Source organism: Hemibagrus wyckioides, linkage group LG11 (assembly GCF_019097595.1).
Source record: "Hemibagrus wyckioides isolate EC202008001 linkage group LG11, SWU_Hwy_1.0, whole genome shotgun sequence".
In the NCBI taxonomy this organism is placed as follows: domain Eukaryota; kingdom Metazoa; phylum Chordata; class Actinopteri; order Siluriformes; family Bagridae; genus Hemibagrus; species Hemibagrus wyckioides.
In genome coordinates this window covers 25,527,137-25,543,592 of record NC_080720.1, presented here as the reverse complement: position 1 = coordinate 25,543,592, position 16,456 = coordinate 25,527,137, and the positions used below count along the sequence as shown (strand labels likewise).

Genomic DNA, 16,456 nt, shown 5'->3' with positions numbered 1-16,456 from the left:
GGGACTCGGGAGGTGAAATCATTTTCGTTTCTTCTAGATGAACCAAAAGAGCCCTCTAAATGGAGAATTAATCATTTCTGTCTCTCATCATTTGTATTGGGGGAATTTGGCTATTACAAATGTAACATATTAATTTAAATCTGCTCATGAAATAAAGAAAATGACTTGAATACTTCATTTTACTGAATGAGATCCAGAGATCAGTAGAGATGATCTGATCTCATCTCTAGTCTCTCTAGTGTTAATTAAGTAGGCGTGGTTAACTTTCAGAGCCCCTCCCACTCAAAATCAGTTGACCAGACTTTTTCTATCCATCCATCCATCCATGTTCCATACCCACTTTATTCCTAATTAGGGTCACGGGGATCTGCTGGAGCCTATTGGGTGAAAGGCAGGGGTACATTCAGGCGATCACCAACTACAGGACAACTTCACCTTCCTGTGACAGTGATGCCTCCCTTCCAGATGCGCTGAACGACTTCTACGCTCGGTTTGAGGCACAGAACAACACAACAGCGAGGAAGACCATCCCTCCTCCTAATGACCCAGTGCTCTGTCTCACCACGGCCGACGTGAAGAGAACTCTATGCAGAGTTAACCCACGGAAGTCTGCTGGACCAGACAACATTCCTGGCAGAGTTCTCAGGGAGTGTGCAGAGCAGCTAGCAGATGTCTTCACTGACATCTTCAACATCTCGCTGAGCAGCTCCATCATCCCTACGTGCCTCAAGACAACGACCATCGTCCCTGTGCCAAAGAAGTCCACGGTTTCCTGCCTCAATGACTACCGTCCCGTTGCACTCACACCAATCGTGATGAAATGCTTCGAGAGGCTCGTCATGAGGCACATCAAGTCACAGCTACCACCCTTGCTGGACCCCTTGCAGTTTGCGTATCGTCCTAACCGTTCCACGGAAGACGCCATCACCACAACCCTGCATCTGGCCCTCACACACCTGGACTGCAAAGACTCCTACGTTCGAATGCTGTTCATAGATTTCAGTTCAGCATTCAACACAATCATCCCTCAGCAGCTGATTAAGAAGCTGAGTCTCCTGGGCCTGAACACCTCTCTCTGCAACTGGATCCTGGATTTCCTGACTAAGAGACCTCAGTCAGTCCGGATCGGGAGCAGTATCTCCAGCACCACCACAGTGAGCACTGGAGCACCTCAGGGCTGTGTGCTCAGTCCATTGCTGTTCACTCTGCTGACTCACGACTGTGCAGCAATGCACAGCTCCAACCATATCATCAAGTTTGCTGATGACACGACCGTGGTGGGTCTCATCAGCAAGAACGACGAGTCAGCATACAGAGAGGAGGTGCAACATCTAACAGCCTGGTGCAGAGCCAACAACCTCTCCCTGAACATCGACAAGACCAAAGAGATGGTTGTTGACTTCAGGAGAGCACAGTGTGACCATTCTCCGCTGTCCATCGATGGCTCCTCTGTGGAGATCGTCAAGAGCATCAAATTCCTTGGTGTCCATCTGGTGGAGAAATTCACCTGGTCACTCAACACCAGCTCCATCACCAAGAAAGCCCAGCAGCGCCTCTACTTCCTGAGGAGGCTGAGTAAAGCCCATCTCCCTTCCCCCATCCTGACTGTGTTCTACAGAGGGACCATCGAGAGCGTCCTGAGCAGCTGCATCACTGCCTGATTTGGGAACTGCACCGTCTCAGATCGCAAGACCCTTCAGCGGATAGTGAGGACAGCTGAGAAGACCATCGGAGTCTCTCTCCCCTCTATCACAGACATTTACACCGCACGCTGCATCCGCAAAGCCAACAGCATTGTGGCTGACCCCACACACCCCTCACACACACTCTTCACCCTCCTGCCATCTGGAAAGAGGTACCGGAGCATTCGGGCCCTCACAACCAGACTGTGTAACAGTTTCTTTCCTCAAGCCATCAGGCTCCTCAACACCTGGGACTGAACTGTTCTACACTCTCACACACACTCTCACTCAGGACTGAACTGTTCTACACTCTCACACACACTCTCACTCAGGACTGAACTGTTCCACACTCTCTCACACACACACACACACTCTCACTCAGGACTGAACTGTATATTAACTCTCTGTCTCTCTCACACACAGATACACACACTCTGTCTTGACTGTGTGGACGCATACACACACACATAATTTATACTGTTCATTACTTACTGCACTACCTCTACCTGTCATCCGCTGCTATAGTTATATTTATGTTTATTCTATTTGCACTACCTCAACCGCTGCTGTGTATTTTTGCACAATATTTTTGCACAATACTTTTTTTTACATCATTTCACTTTATCTATTTTATTTCACTTACATTCCAGTACACATGTTCTTTTATTTCTTTTCAGCGCTAAGTGTCCTGTGTTCTTTTGTGTTGTCTTTATTGTATTTATTGTCTTTTTGCACTGTCTTGTCTATGCTCTGTTTGCACCTAGCTGCACACTGTGCACTTCACGTGGCTAAGACAAACTTCTGTCCTAGCTCTGTGGTGTTGTTTGTTGTTTTGTATTGAACTTGTTGTTGTATGTTTATGTAGCACCAGGTCCTGGAGAAACGTTGTTTCATTTCACTATGTACTGCGCCAGCTATATGTGGTTGAAATGACAATAAAAGCTTCTTGAATCTTGAATCCACCCTGGACAGGTCGCCAGTCCATTACAGGGCCACATATAGACAGACCTCCACACACACTCACTCCTAAGGGCAATTCAGAATTATCAATCAACTAATGTACATGTATTGGACCGTGGGAGGAAACTGGAGTAAACCCACACAAGCACGGGGAAAACATGCAATCTCCACACAGAAATGCCCCCGCCTGTTCGAACCCAGGACCTCCTTGCTGTGAGGCAACAGTGCTAACCACCAAGCCACTGTGCCGCCTGACTTTTTCTATTATTTTTTTTTAAATAAAAAAATATTTATGTCCATGGTGGTGTGAAAAGAAATGAAACTGTATTTCCAGCCATCCATCCATTTTCTATACCCGCCTTATTCCTAATTAGGGTCACGGGGATCTGCTGCACACACTGGGCGAAAGGCAGAGGTGAAACTGTATTTAATTAAACTAAATTTACTAATATAACTAATACCAGAAGATCATGAAGAAGCTTTTGTCAGAGTTCATATCTAAATGAGGTGGAAAATGTAGGAAGGTAGAAATGGCTCCCGGTAATTAAGTAATAAAGATTAACTGGTTTTAGTCCATTTGTACACTTTCTTGTTTCTTAATCCGAATTTAAAAAGTAAGGTGGCTAACTACAGTTAACTTACTAGTATACAAAATAAAAAGAAGATTCAGACTAATACATGTTAATTTGCTTGCTAATTGCTGTTAGTTGCTGTTAGTTGCTGTTGGGTTGGCACTCCATCCAGGGTGTATCCTGCCTTGATGCCCAATGACGCCTGAGATAGGCACAGGCTCAGATAAGCGGAAATGAAAATTTTTATTAATAAATTACCTTGTTTCAACATAAAAACAATTCACTATAAGGTTTGCGGACACCGCGATATACCGGGAAAATCCGCAAAAAAAAAATAGTTATGTTCCAAATAAAAATCCGCCATATACCGGGACCGGGTAGAGCGTGATTACTGTACTGAAAATGTCCATTACATATCTTTGCCGACAGGGGGCGATAGCGCTCTCGGACTTTCTGGTGAATGAAGAGGAACGCGAAGAAAACAGCAACAAAACAACAATAAAATGGAGAGTGGAGTAGGCCTAACGTTAGAGGTGGGATCTACTACAGTCTTTAAATGTAAGTTGTTTGGGTTTTCCCCATTTACGCTTTCTTTCGTAAATGTTATTCAGATTCCTTTGTTGTTTACTGCTGTCGTGATTCGCTGTAAGGATTTATTAAAATAGTTAAAACACGCAGCTAACAACAACAACAAAAAGTACTGCGCCATATTTGCAGGCTGGACTTCACGGCTAGTTCATCAGCGCGAATGTAGATCCAGTGTATGACCACAGAGACCAGCTTTAATGGTATTGCACGAGGAAAAAGTGTGTAAGTATGTGTGTGTGTGGTGTTTCAGGGACTGATGCGAACACCGCAGAGCTGATCGTGTGGCGCGTCAGTAATAACAGCCTGTTCACGGGGAAGAAGAACACCGCCCTGAGAGCCTTCGAGTGAGTGACACACTGCCTCTCTGGGGCTCTCTAAAGCTTCATGTGCTCTTCTCTTAGATTTAACATTTGTCTCATTCTGCAGGCTGTTCGTCAAGGAGAAACGGCTGGAGGGGAAAGTGACTCCGGCATGGGTGAAGAAGAAGTGGGAGAACTTAAGACAGAAATATAAGGTAACTCCATCCAGGAGTGAGTGTTAAAGCATGCAGAGGAGAACATGTTCTTGGAGACTTTCATGCAAAACAAGACCATGCTCATATAAACATGAAGTGTGTCCACAGTGTAGCGTCAAGTCTCTTTGCTTAGGTCAGCTTTTATGGCCACTATTTTTTAGGTTTTAATTCTCATGGATATACACTATATTGCAGAAAGTTTTGGGACACCGCTCCAAATCATTGTATTCAGGTGTTGTTTTTCAGGGGTTGGGCTTGGCCCCTTAGTTCCAGTGAAAGGAACTCTTAATGCCTCAGCATACCAAGACATTTTGGACAATTTCATGCTCCCAACTTTGTGGGAACAGTTTGGTGATGGCTACTATATAGAACACTTTTGGGATGAATCAGAGCGGAGGTGTTATGTCTGCCTTTACATGCACATGAATTTAATATGGAGTTATAACCACTTCAACTTCTCTGGGAAGGGTTTACACAAGGTTTAGCAGTGTGTTTATGGGAATTTTTTGACCATTCCTCTAGAAGCGCATTTGTGAGGTCAGGCACTGATATTGGACGAGAAGGCCTGGCTCGCAGTCTCCGCTTGAATTCATCCCAAAGGTGTTGTGTCTGGTTGAGGTCAGGACTCACTGGTGAATTTTATATACAAATCTCCCTGCAGAATGTTTCACGAAAACAGATTGTTTTGTGAAATGAAATGGTAGTTGTGGCACCTGCTGATGAACATTATTACATTATTAGAACACTGGTGACTTCATAGTGCAGTGACAGGTTTTTTCTTTTTCATATAAAGAATACCTGTTCCCATGCTGGTGTGTGTCTCACTGATCTAATATTCATTTCTGATTACATTGCTAATATAGTAATCAGTTCTTTAGGACAGTTTGATAGGAGGTGATCTGTGTGCTGTTCCATTAAAGTGGTGTATGTTTTTGTGAACAGTAATTGCTCTGCATCGCTATGTACACCTTGAAGTATGGTAACAGCTCTAATGCTTATAATTCCTGGCTTGCTGTTCTGCAGGATATCAAGAGCCTCAGTATGATGGGAGGTGACCCGCTGGTGACTCCATGGAAGTGGTATGCAGTGATGGATCAGGCTCTGAGTGGCGAGCTCACTATGGCTCACTCACTTCTGTCCAACCTTTCCAACCTGTCTAACCTAACCAACTTGTCGAGCACATCCAGCCCTTTCCCTGTCCCCGTGTCCTCATCTGGCCAGGATGGTCCCCCTGCCAAGAAAAGGAAGGAGCAGTATTGGCTCGCTGCCTTGCAGGAGCTTGAGAGGAGGCAGGAGGAGCGCGAGAGGCGTGCCGCAGAGAGGGAGGAGGAGAGGGAGAGGCGGGCAGCCGACAGAGAAGAAGAGAGGGAGAGACGGGCGGCTGAGCGAGAGGAGGAGAGAGAGAGGCAGGCTCTGGACCGAGAGAAGAAGAGGGAGCAGGAGCTGCTCTCCAGGCAGGAACGTTGGGAAAGGGAGCTGCAAGCCAGAGAGGAGAGGAGAGAGAGGGAGTACAGAGAAAGAGAGGAGCGAAGGGATCGAGAAGCCGCTGCAAGGGAGGACCGGCTGTTCAAGCTCCTTGAGACGTTCATGTCTAAACAATACAACACAAATTGAGCCATGTTGGTGTCTCAGAAATGTCTGCCTTCTACTAATAAATCGTACCAGGTTTTGTATCTCGTTGTTGTTTGCGTCTTTTAGCTGGAGTCTTTTGGTACTGAGAAATAATTTGGTAAGTAAGCTAACAGTTCAACCATCTGCAGCCTCTTCATGTGTCTTTTAACATCTTTAATAAGCTCCCTGGAATAAAAGTTACAGCCATCAATGACTGCACATTTCTATACAATTTTAATAGCTTGCACAACTGGACAAAGGTCATTTTAACATGGCTTAAAGCTTGATAGTCAGCTGTTGGCCACACTCTTTAAGTTTCATGTCCAAGCAGAACAGACTCTTACATTCCAAGAGTGCAAATGTAGAGACTAAATCTGTGTAATCTGGCCAGACTTGTTGGCATAAAGGAGCAGGACTAGCCTGCAAGAACTGATCTCAGTCCCACAGAGAAGAGAGAGCTTCTTAGGAAAGAAATTGTGTATATCTGATTTTTCAAAATTCACCACAGGTCATGTCAGTGCTAAATTACAGTAATCCATTTCATCCGTCATTTATGGCATTCAGAGGACACCTTCTATCTACACTTTCCTTTATACAACTGAGCAGTTAAGGGTTAAGACATTTGCTAAAGTGCCCAGTAGTGGTAGCTTGGCAGTGCTGGTTTTGAGCTCATGACCTTCTGATCAGTAGGCCCACACCTTAACCACTGAGGTACCACAGTCCAGGCGCATGTTGATGCTGTAACACTCTTGTTCTGGGGAACATTTTCTCTGATTTTCCTTTGATGACACGATGAAAAGTGTTCGTATTTCTGTGTGTCTCATGATTGTTTCTGAAAGAAAACCCTTAGTTCTCTTTAAAGGTTGGATTATATATTTTGTTATTGCACAAGCTCAACAGTTAGCAGCAAGGTTACTGACAGGAAGAAAACAGTAGACACATAAAACACTGTGTATTTGCACTCACAAACAATGACATACAGTGACAATCTCTCTCTCTTCACAGGCACCTTGTTAGCTTAAGCTACTGCAGTTTGTTGCATTGTTTGATTATATAACTATAACTGTCTGATTTTATATATATGTGTGTGTATATATATATATATATATATAAAAATACACACATACATCACAATTCACCTTTTTGGGCTTGTACACAACTTGCTGGTAGGATAAGACCAGTTTCTGTCACTTAAACAAAATGTGAAATAAATTCCATGTGTTTAATAGAAAAACTCGACACATAGCTTATGATTCTTAAGCAGTACTCATCCTTTTGCATAAAGCTTGGATAAACGGTTATTGTGGTTTTGGGGGTAAATTTTGGGTGGGTTTGTGTGTGTGTGTGTGTACGAGGTCTGGAAAACTACTCATGGTTGAAAATATCATCTGACATTAGTATAACTGAAAATACTTCTTCCCTAGCCAAAATAAATATTTAATATAATGCAATTTTTTAAAATAAATGTAATCTACATCACATAATATAATGTGTACATAGAAATTCTTAGGTTAAATAATATTACATCTAATAAACATGATAGTGGGGATAGAGTGTATTCCAGGAAGCGGGTTTAAGTTGAATTTGCATGTTTGAGCTCAACACTCCTGCTCAGAGTATGTTTACCACACTTTCACTCAATGTGTGTTCACAGCGAAAATAAAATTCCCTCATCACTGGTATTCTGATAAAGGATTTAACATTTCTAACAAAAGTTGCCCTAAAGGCTGTACATATAGTCCTCTTTGACAGTATTAGAATAGCAAGACCAGTTCCTTTGTTTTTGCTTTACACTAGGTTTGAGATCAGGATGAAACAGATGGATGGATCAGAATTTCAGTTATCATTTCCTGATATTCACATCTAGACCAGTTATACGGCTTTGAATGTGGTACATCCACCCACATTCGAGTGATCAAAATTTAGAGCATGTGCTTCTTGTGAACCTAGATGTGAACCGTTAAACCGATTGTTTAAACAATGAATAACTCTGAATGTCTACTTGTGGTTTTGAGTCTGTTCTTGCTGTCCATGCCTGAATTTGTTTTTAAAACTAGATAAAACAACATGATGACCAGAGAGGTGTCTAGCAAGAACAGCAAATCAATACAATACAAGAGTTTGTAATGTCCTGAAAAAGAAAGAAACCTCTAGTGTACAAACAACCAGACATAAACAGGCCAACCAATGGAGAGAAAAAAAAGCAGCGGTTGCTGACAAACATTGTGTGAGCTGTGAGAAAACCCTCCACATGGCAGAAATATAAAGGCCATACCACAAGATGCAAACCACTCATCAGCAGTAAGAATCAGAAGGCAGATTGGAAATTACAAAGAAATTCAGAGTACCTAAAATTAAACTCTACAACAGTGATGGAAAGCCAAAGTGTGGAGAAATGAATGGTCCAAAACATACAAGCTCATCAGTGAAGCATGGTGGTGGTAGTGTCTTATGACTTGTATGGCTGCTTCTAGAGCAGGATCACTAATCTTCATGGATGATGGTAGCTGTAGAATGAATTCAGAAGTCTATAGAAACATTGTCTGTCAATTTAAAAAGAAGTGCACCATGCAGCAAGATGATGACTAAAACACACTGCCAATACAAACGTAAAGAAAGACTAGGCTAAATCAATCACCGGACCTTTTAATTAACCAGCATTTCACGTCCTGAAGAGGAGACTGGAGAGAGAAACCTCCAAAACAAACAACTGAAAGAAGCTGTGGTACAAGCCTGGGAAAGCAGCACAAACAAACAATGCAACAGTTTAGTGAGGTCACTGGGTCGCCGACTTGATGCAGTTATTGCCACTGAATGATATGCAACCACATGCTATTAATCTTAAGACTTAAAAAGTGGGTCACCTGCCACCAAAGGCGCCATGTTTTATCAGATCATCTACATTATCAGGAAATGAAAGCTGATATTCTGATATGTTGTCTCATTAATTTTTTTGTTTTATCTAAAAACCAAATGATTTGGCCTTACCTTTTAATACATTCAGAGGGGACTGAAAAAAAGAATACAGGACAGGGTATAATAAATAAGGAATAAGTCTAAGACATGAAAAGTAATAACAGAACAAAATAAATGTAAGTGTGAAAAGAAATGTTGTAGTGTTGATTTGAAAATGGTAGCTGAGAAGGTGTTCCTGATATCTAAAGGTATGCTGATTCACAGCCTTGGCACAAGCAGTCGTAAAGGCACAGCCATCATTTAGACTTAAAATAGACAATGGAACAGCCAGGAGTGACTGATAGGAGCTGAGTATTGACAGAATGGAAAGGGCTCTCCTATAAAGAGCTTTAAAAACAAATAAACAGTGTTTAAATTCCATCCTGCACCGGATAGGGAGCCAGTAGAGAGAGACTCAAACCAGAGAGATATGTTGATATGATATGGTAATTAGGGTAGCATGGTGGCTTAGTGGTTAGCACTATTGCCTCACAGCAAGAAGGTCCTGGGTTTGAGTTCCGGGTGCGAAAAGGCAGGGGCCTTTCTGTGTGGAGTTTACATGTTCTCCCTGTGCCTGTGTGGGTTTCCTCTCACAGTACAAAAACATGAATATTAGGTTGATTGGTAATTCTAAATTGCCCGTGTATGTGTTCTGTCTATATGTGGCCCTGCGATAGACTGGCAACCTGTCCAGGGTGTACCCTTGCCTATCGCCCAGTGTGTGCTGGGATAGGCTCCAACAGACCCCCATGACCCTAATTAGGAATAAAGCAGGTATAGACGATGGATATGGTAATTACTTATACAACAGTACCGTTAATTACAGCATGGATCCATAGTTTCTGTAGCTTGATTTGAGATGAGTGGGTTGATTTTTGCAGCTGCTTATAGTTACAAGAGAAATTACTCAACAGATTTCATTGTTTGATTATGATATCTACTAAATCCTCCCTAACAAGGAATGATCTTTATCAGCTGTCAGAATAGCAAGCATGTTAGCATCACAGCGCAATTGCCAGACACTAGACTCGCTCCCAGTTTTCGGGGTTAATAGTCAAACCCGCTTAGTGGAACACCCCTAAAATACTACATGATTAATAATTTTCTGCTATAGATAAGCTCTGATGTTGACTCACAGTGCTTTATGAAGATCTATAGTCCTCTAAAGCCAGTGCAATTACAGCAGGTTTGTTTCAGTAATGTGCAGAGTAACCACTTTTACCTCAGATCTATGGCAGGCGGGGGCGGGTGGGTGTGTTTATATATATATATATATACACATGACCACAGGAGCACTGCAGAAACTTCTCTGTAGTTCAGGTCATCTTAAATACCCAGCAAAGTCAAAAGTGGTTATGTAATAAAGCAAAAACAAAAAACAAACAAACTAAGTATTAATGTTTAAGTATTAAACTGGTGACATCATTTAGTCGCATTAGCTGCTTATCCAGAGTCTCACCAATTTTAGTTGGATCCCTTGGTATATCATTTTCGGTTTTGAATACATCACTGTTTAAATTTCCACAGAGCAACTAACATTTACAATAAACTTTTGTTTACCATAATTTATTAATCTACAAAGTAAACAGATTTTTTTTTACCATAAAACTGGGTCAAAGTGCACAGTTTCAAAGCATTTAAAGGTTACTAACGCACAAATCAACAGCGTCAATCTGGCAACCTGTTTAAATCTCATAGGTAACATATAACTACCGTCAGCATGTACCCTCATGAGTTATTTGAGTAGTGAAATGCTGTGCACTACTAGACTTTCCCTGCTGCTTTTTAGTTAAGCCTTTAAAGGTGTTTTAGGCATTTAGACATGAGACTCGTCCAGGTCCAGATCTACAGGAGAGAGAGGCAGAGGGGACAGAGAATGAGGTGTGAGCCGAGAGGTGAGGAGAGGGTTCTCTGTGCCTTGCTCCTCAGGCACATGGAGTGAGGTGTCTGTGTTTTCCAAAAGCCCCGACGTCTCCTCGTCTTCCGGACTCTCGCGGATCTGAGCCGGGTTCAGACGAACTGGAGTGCTCAGCGTCGGGAAAGAGGAAGGGAGAGGAGAGCATGACCTGGAGGCCGGAGTAGAGGATGGCGTAGGAGAGAGGCTACTTTTCGTACTACCCTTGTCTGGCTTTTCTTTACTCTCAGCAACAGGTGAGGCCTAAAACAGGAGAGTGGATGGCTTAGGAAACATCGATTGTACCCTGTACACCTATCATGACTTGGATTAGAAATAACTGTGTAACTGCTATGTTATGAGGTCCATGTACTGTTTGATAAACTAAGCTTCGAAGGTTTTTTTTTTTTAATTAAGAAATGAATGGGTTCAGCTGACAGCAGCTTCGTGATTCGTGATTAAGCAAATGAGGGTGGGGGATGTAATAAAACACAAGAAATATAATTGTACATTTTTAACAAATCACATGTGACGTCCCTCAAAGAATCTGTGAATGTTTCTACATGTGTGACGGTTTGATCTGACTAGCACAGCAGAGCCAAACATTTTGGTCACTTTCCTTTTAACAATGCAAGTGAATTATTTAGAAATTGTTAGATTTGACACCTCGAATTCCTCATTATTTCTTTCAGTCAAATCCTTTATCCATTTTTTTTTTGACCTTTTTCAGCTAAAAAATTCTGGTGGCATCCATAAAAAATACAATGAATTGATAAACTATACCTAGTTAAGTCAAACACACACTGACTGGTTTTACATTAACAAACCCCCCAAAAACCTCCATTTACCTTGAAAGCAAGTGAGGTCACCACTGAGATGGGAAAATATTATTAATGTGAGGTTGAGGAAAGGGGGCAGAGCTTCCAAAACACCTACGTATGTACAGCCAATATATCTTATGTAAAACAATGGGCTCTCATGATTATAAAATAATATAACTACAAGAATCCTTGTATTTATGTCACTCTTTTAGTGAGACATTGACCAGTGTAAAACAAAGATGAACCCCCCACCTGTGGGTGTGCTGGGATGTGCTGCTCAGCTCTGATGGAGGGTGATGAAGTTTCAGAGGGAGCAGCAGACGTTGTGAGGGAGTGGCTTGGTCTTCTGCTTCCAGTCGCTCCCAGCAGAGCTGTGCTAGCTGTAGGTGTAGATGAAGGAGACTTTCCAGAAGCTTCTTGGGATTCAGTGAAGGTGACTGACCTCTTTTGGTCACTGTGTGCTATAAGAACATTATAGGCACAAAAGGGATATGAGGAGTCCTGTTTGCTCAGAATGTTGGGTTTAGTGCCCAGGACTGTTTCGGTTGGGTCCTGCAGCAATGCTGAACTTCTTCAAGGGACACAGCATAGTGTCTAACCTTGATTTCTGATCGTAATTTCCTAACCATGTTAGAATATGCTAAACAACCAGCTGTCCTCAAATAGTGTTAAACTACATGCACGGGTTTAGAAGAATTACAGTTCAAGTTTTCAAAATTACAGTTCAAAATTACTTTTAACACTAATATCAACTCTAGCTTTAATCATTATGCTACATTTTTTATGTCAAGCATACATACACACCTCTATCAACTACTTTGTTCTTGGGCTGAATGCTCCGGCGAGTGGTTGAGAGCCGGGCTCCTTGCCGCCCACGACATTCATCCTGCATCCGAGGAATGGACAGCAGTGGTCGACGAAGCTAACAAAAAAAAAAAAAAAATCCCCTCCATTGTTTTAATTCTTTAGAATTAGGTTTTGTTTCTACAAACTACACTACAATCTGGAGCAAAAATAAGCTATGGTTCTTTTGAAACAAGGACAATAACAATAACATGTCCATGCGTAAAGGTCTGTCTATAAAACTTTGCAAAGAAAACTTCAATATTTGGGAGAAAAAGCCAAGGAAAGTATTCAGTATTAACTTATATTGCATGTTATTTTTGTCTAATTGTTTCACATTTTGATTCATTGCTAAATTAAAAACACTATATTTCATGCACATTTCACTGGCCCCCAGAATGTACACCACTGGAAAACATTAAGATGACAGATTGCATGACATTGTTTATTCCCTCTCACCTGTCTCAGACCTCTTTTTCGACCAAGTGGTGGCTGAAGTAAGAGATTGTGATGGCCTGGTTCACTTTGGACACTCGCGACCCTGTAGAAGAATCCACAGTGCAGCATGTGAGGAAGGAGGGGTCAAGGGAGCTGAACACAATCCCTGTTAAATCCTCCACAAACACAGGAGAGTTTAGAGGAAGTGTGTCCATTGCACAAATCCCCCAACAGTCCAGGGCTCATCATTAATCAAACACAGTGACAAAGACAAATCGTGACACATGAATTGCAGATTAGAAACCTGCAATGTCATTCACATAAGGGATTTAGAGGAGCTGGTGTTGGCATGGTCTTGTACCCTTCAGAATAATTTTTCAAGATTTCCATTTTGTAGAATTGTAATCATTAACATGTATGAAAAGGAGACGTTATGCTTTACTAAACTTTAGCATGTCAGCTAATTTGTTCGGATTTGCACATGCCAGACCAGACTTCTCTGCCCCAGAGATTGGCACCCCAGAGAGGAACTCCAATTTGAGCAGTGGAAAAAAGCCTGAAACATGAATGGACACCATGGCACCATGACGCTCACTGGAAATGACATGAGTACCACACGGTGACAATAAGTAGTGACGTTTAGTATTAGTGTCCATACCAGAGAGAAAGAACAAAACCAGTTAGAGGACAGCAAGACAGGGAGAGTAGTTGGAAAACAAAAAAAGGAAAGAGAGGGAGAGCTGTCCATAGAGTCAGTGAATGTAATGAGTAGGGAAAGGCGGGCCCAGCCCCGGCACACACACAGTGAGACACCGCACACACAGGGCTGTGACACTGTACCGTGACAGGTTACCCTCCTCCAGCAGCCCCTGGGACTCATCTAGCACATTGGGTTCACTGCAGAGTGGGCAGGGAACAAGGTTAGGGGAAAGACTGGAGATGCATGCAAGTCACAGCTGATGTTCAGGCGTCTCTTTAAAGGAAAGATATGGTTATGTCATGTAGATAGATTAAGATAAAATGTGGTGACCTCCAGCAAAAAGTGGGGATCTATGAAAGAAACAGAAACTCCATCAAAGTGGCTCAAAGAGATGTATACTGACTCTTAAAGTGGAGGACTTTTGATTGTATGATTGCCTTTTTTTGCTTCAGTGTTAGTGTTAATGTTAGCCGCAGAAGGAGTAAAGAAGTTTACCTGTGACTGGGCAGCATGGTGCTTAGACCCGGCTCTGGCTGTGTGGAGGCGGAGCCTGTGGCATGGCTGGAGAAACGGCGCTGTGTAATTAAGCTGGGTAGGAAAGCTTCATGCTCACTTACCACACTGGGGATGCTTATGGAATCATCTAGCAAGAAAGAGGAGGAGGAAAAAGTGCATAACCAGCTACAGAAAACACCACATGAATTCAACTTCTTGGTAAAAGAGCAAGTAAATTAGAGACTACTTTGAATTCAACTCAAGTTAAGCGTATTAGTTTCTTAAATACTATTGCTTGCTTCCTAGTACAGTCCCTTTAGTTGAAAAAGTGTACAAAATGGAGTGAGCGCTTATTAGTGAGCAGTTTAAAAAATGTTAGACTGAATACAATTTCTCTGTAAAATATAAACCGGAGATGGAGAAGTATTGGATTTACTTTCCTCCTCCTCTTCGTCAGTGCGGCTAAGTGTGTCCTGTGAGGGCTGGCGAGACGGCTGGCTGTCCTGCTCCCACACTGTCCCTGTGCCTGTGTTCGAGCGAGACATGGTGGCCAGGCTCAGCCGGTACGCTGATGTGGAGGTGCCCACTGTACTGATGGACGTCTTTCCCTGGTATGCTGAAAAAGAAGAGAGAGAGCGAGAGCAATGTGTAGGCAGCAGAAATGTTGATTCACAGTAGTTATTGATTCATTTTCTGTTACTGCACAAATCAGACAGCTGCATGTCAAATCACAGGCTTATAGTAATGTGGTGGATTCAGTGTATTTTACAGAAATTATTATTTCTGTAATAACAACATGGACTACAGGGACTAACATGTAATTATTCATATGGTGATATATATACGCTATTTTCTCAAATGTCAGCGCTTTATAACAGAGGTAAAGCTGTTCCTTTATGTTTTCTGATGCAGGTAAATCTTCAGGACACAGGGAATGACTGCTTATAGATGTTATATAATTTTTATAACAGGAAATAACCTGTTTAATTCCACAACATTAAATGTAACAAATAAAAAGTATGACGTAGTTAACTAACAGAAAAAATACTAATCATTGGAAAATCGCTGTGGTATAAGAGGAAGAACACAATCCAGGACGTACTGTTATTGAAAAAAAAAGTAATTCTAGTAATTTATGGTGGTAACACCACACCACTGAACTTGATTTCTGTTGATTGATTGCTGTTGATTTTTAGTAGAGCAGCATACACTGTATTCTTTAGTTCAGTATCTACACCTCTACTGTCTTGATTAAATTCGTATGAAGTCAACTACTCGATTACCTTCATTACAGTTTGATATCTTTGATTTAAGGTAACACTGAGAACAAAACATCACCCAGTTAGACTGCAAATAAAATACTTCTCTTGTTAATTCAGTTCTTTTTATAACACTGCGATAAAAAAATCTCAAACAGTAAACACATCCTCACCTGAGCCACTGTGAACAGCCTCCTTCAGGATCTTCAGCTCGTTGTTGAACTCAGCGAACAGTGAGCTCTTGCAAAGAGAGCGTGGGATGAAGCGTCTCTCCAGCTGGTCGGCGATGTGATGGCGGGCTGTAATCTCCTCCTGAGACTCTGCCGGCTGGGTTAGCAACTGACAAAGGTGAGAGGAAATTCATGAGTTCATCAGTAGAGCATTGTGATGAGGAATATCTAATTAATGTAGGGTTTCTTAAAGAGTCCATCCATCAATTTGTTTTCTGAAAAGCTTCCCACACAGGCTCATGGTGAAAAAGGTGGGAGACATACAAAGCACAATCACACACTACACATAATTTAGAGATGGCAATCAGCCTACAATGCATGTCTTTGGACTAAAGGAGGAAACCCCAAAAGCACGACAAGAAATCCACATGCAAATCCACACACACAGGGTGGGAATTGAACCCCCAACCCCAGAGGCTACACATTAAGCCTCTCGAAGAGTTAGAAGCTGAATTTTTTTTTAACACAGCTCATACCGAAGCAAACATGACTATGTGATGCTTATTTCCACATTTATTTCCAATCCAATGGGGTTCTACAGTTTACTTACTTTGCACTGTATGAAGGGGCGCAGGAGCACGAAGATGGGGATGCGAGTGCGTACTATGAAGTCGATGAAATCCCAGAAAGCAAGACCACCCACTTTGCGCAGAGCCATCTCCTTCACCTGCAGACTCAGTCTGTACCACTGATTACCCAACTGCCTCTCGAAGCACACCAGCACCACCTTCAGAGCTGTGTGTATGAGCATGTATAAATAAAATTACAACAATGGCTTTTAATTGTTCATTTTAATACAATCATGATATCACTCTGTGTAGCTGTAACTCTTAAAGCAACATAAATCTGTAGTTCCTAGTCTTATTCCCATAGCTTCCAGTTGAATATCTGTAC

At 42.1% G+C, this 16,456-nt stretch overlaps 2 protein-coding genes across 10 annotated transcripts in view; one reads left to right on the top strand and one right to left on the bottom strand.

Annotated features, from left to right (window-relative positions):
* The first annotated feature begins 3,642 nt into the window (after positions 1-3,642).
* si:ch73-193c12.2 (protein enabled homolog) lies at positions 3,643-7,056 on the top strand. The gene is made up of 4 exons (XM_058402870.1): positions 3,643-3,772; positions 4,053-4,146; positions 4,229-4,316; positions 5,340-7,056. The coding sequence occupies exons 1-4, from the start codon at positions 3,718-3,720 to the stop codon at positions 5,928-5,930; spliced, it is 828 nt and encodes a 275-aa protein (XP_058258853.1). The 5' UTR covers positions 3,643-3,717; the 3' UTR covers positions 5,931-7,056.
* The window catches only part of LOC131361584 (protein unc-80 homolog), a 53,864-nt gene continuing 44,191 nt past the window's right edge, over positions 6,784-16,456 (bottom strand). For 6 of the 9 annotated variants that reach the window (XM_058402860.1, XM_058402861.1, XM_058402863.1 and 3 more), the window contains 9 exons: positions 16,113-16,297; positions 15,506-15,671; positions 14,510-14,689; positions 14,074-14,221; positions 13,719-13,775; positions 12,900-12,981; positions 12,402-12,519; positions 11,850-12,058; positions 6,784-11,040 (listed from right to left, as the gene is read on the bottom strand). In XM_058402860.1, coding sequence (XP_058258843.1) covers positions 10,699-11,040; positions 11,850-12,058; positions 12,402-12,519; positions 12,900-12,981; positions 13,719-13,775; positions 14,074-14,221; positions 14,510-14,689; positions 15,506-15,671; positions 16,113-16,297 — 1,487 coding nt within the window. In that variant the 3' untranslated portion in view covers positions 6,784-10,698. The remainder of the gene's footprint in view (positions 11,041-11,849; positions 12,059-12,401; positions 12,520-12,899; positions 12,982-13,718; positions 13,776-14,073; positions 14,222-14,509; positions 14,690-15,505; positions 15,672-16,112; positions 16,298-16,456) is intronic. The other 3 variants (XM_058402865.1, XM_058402866.1, XM_058402869.1) reach the window with 1 other exon arrangement.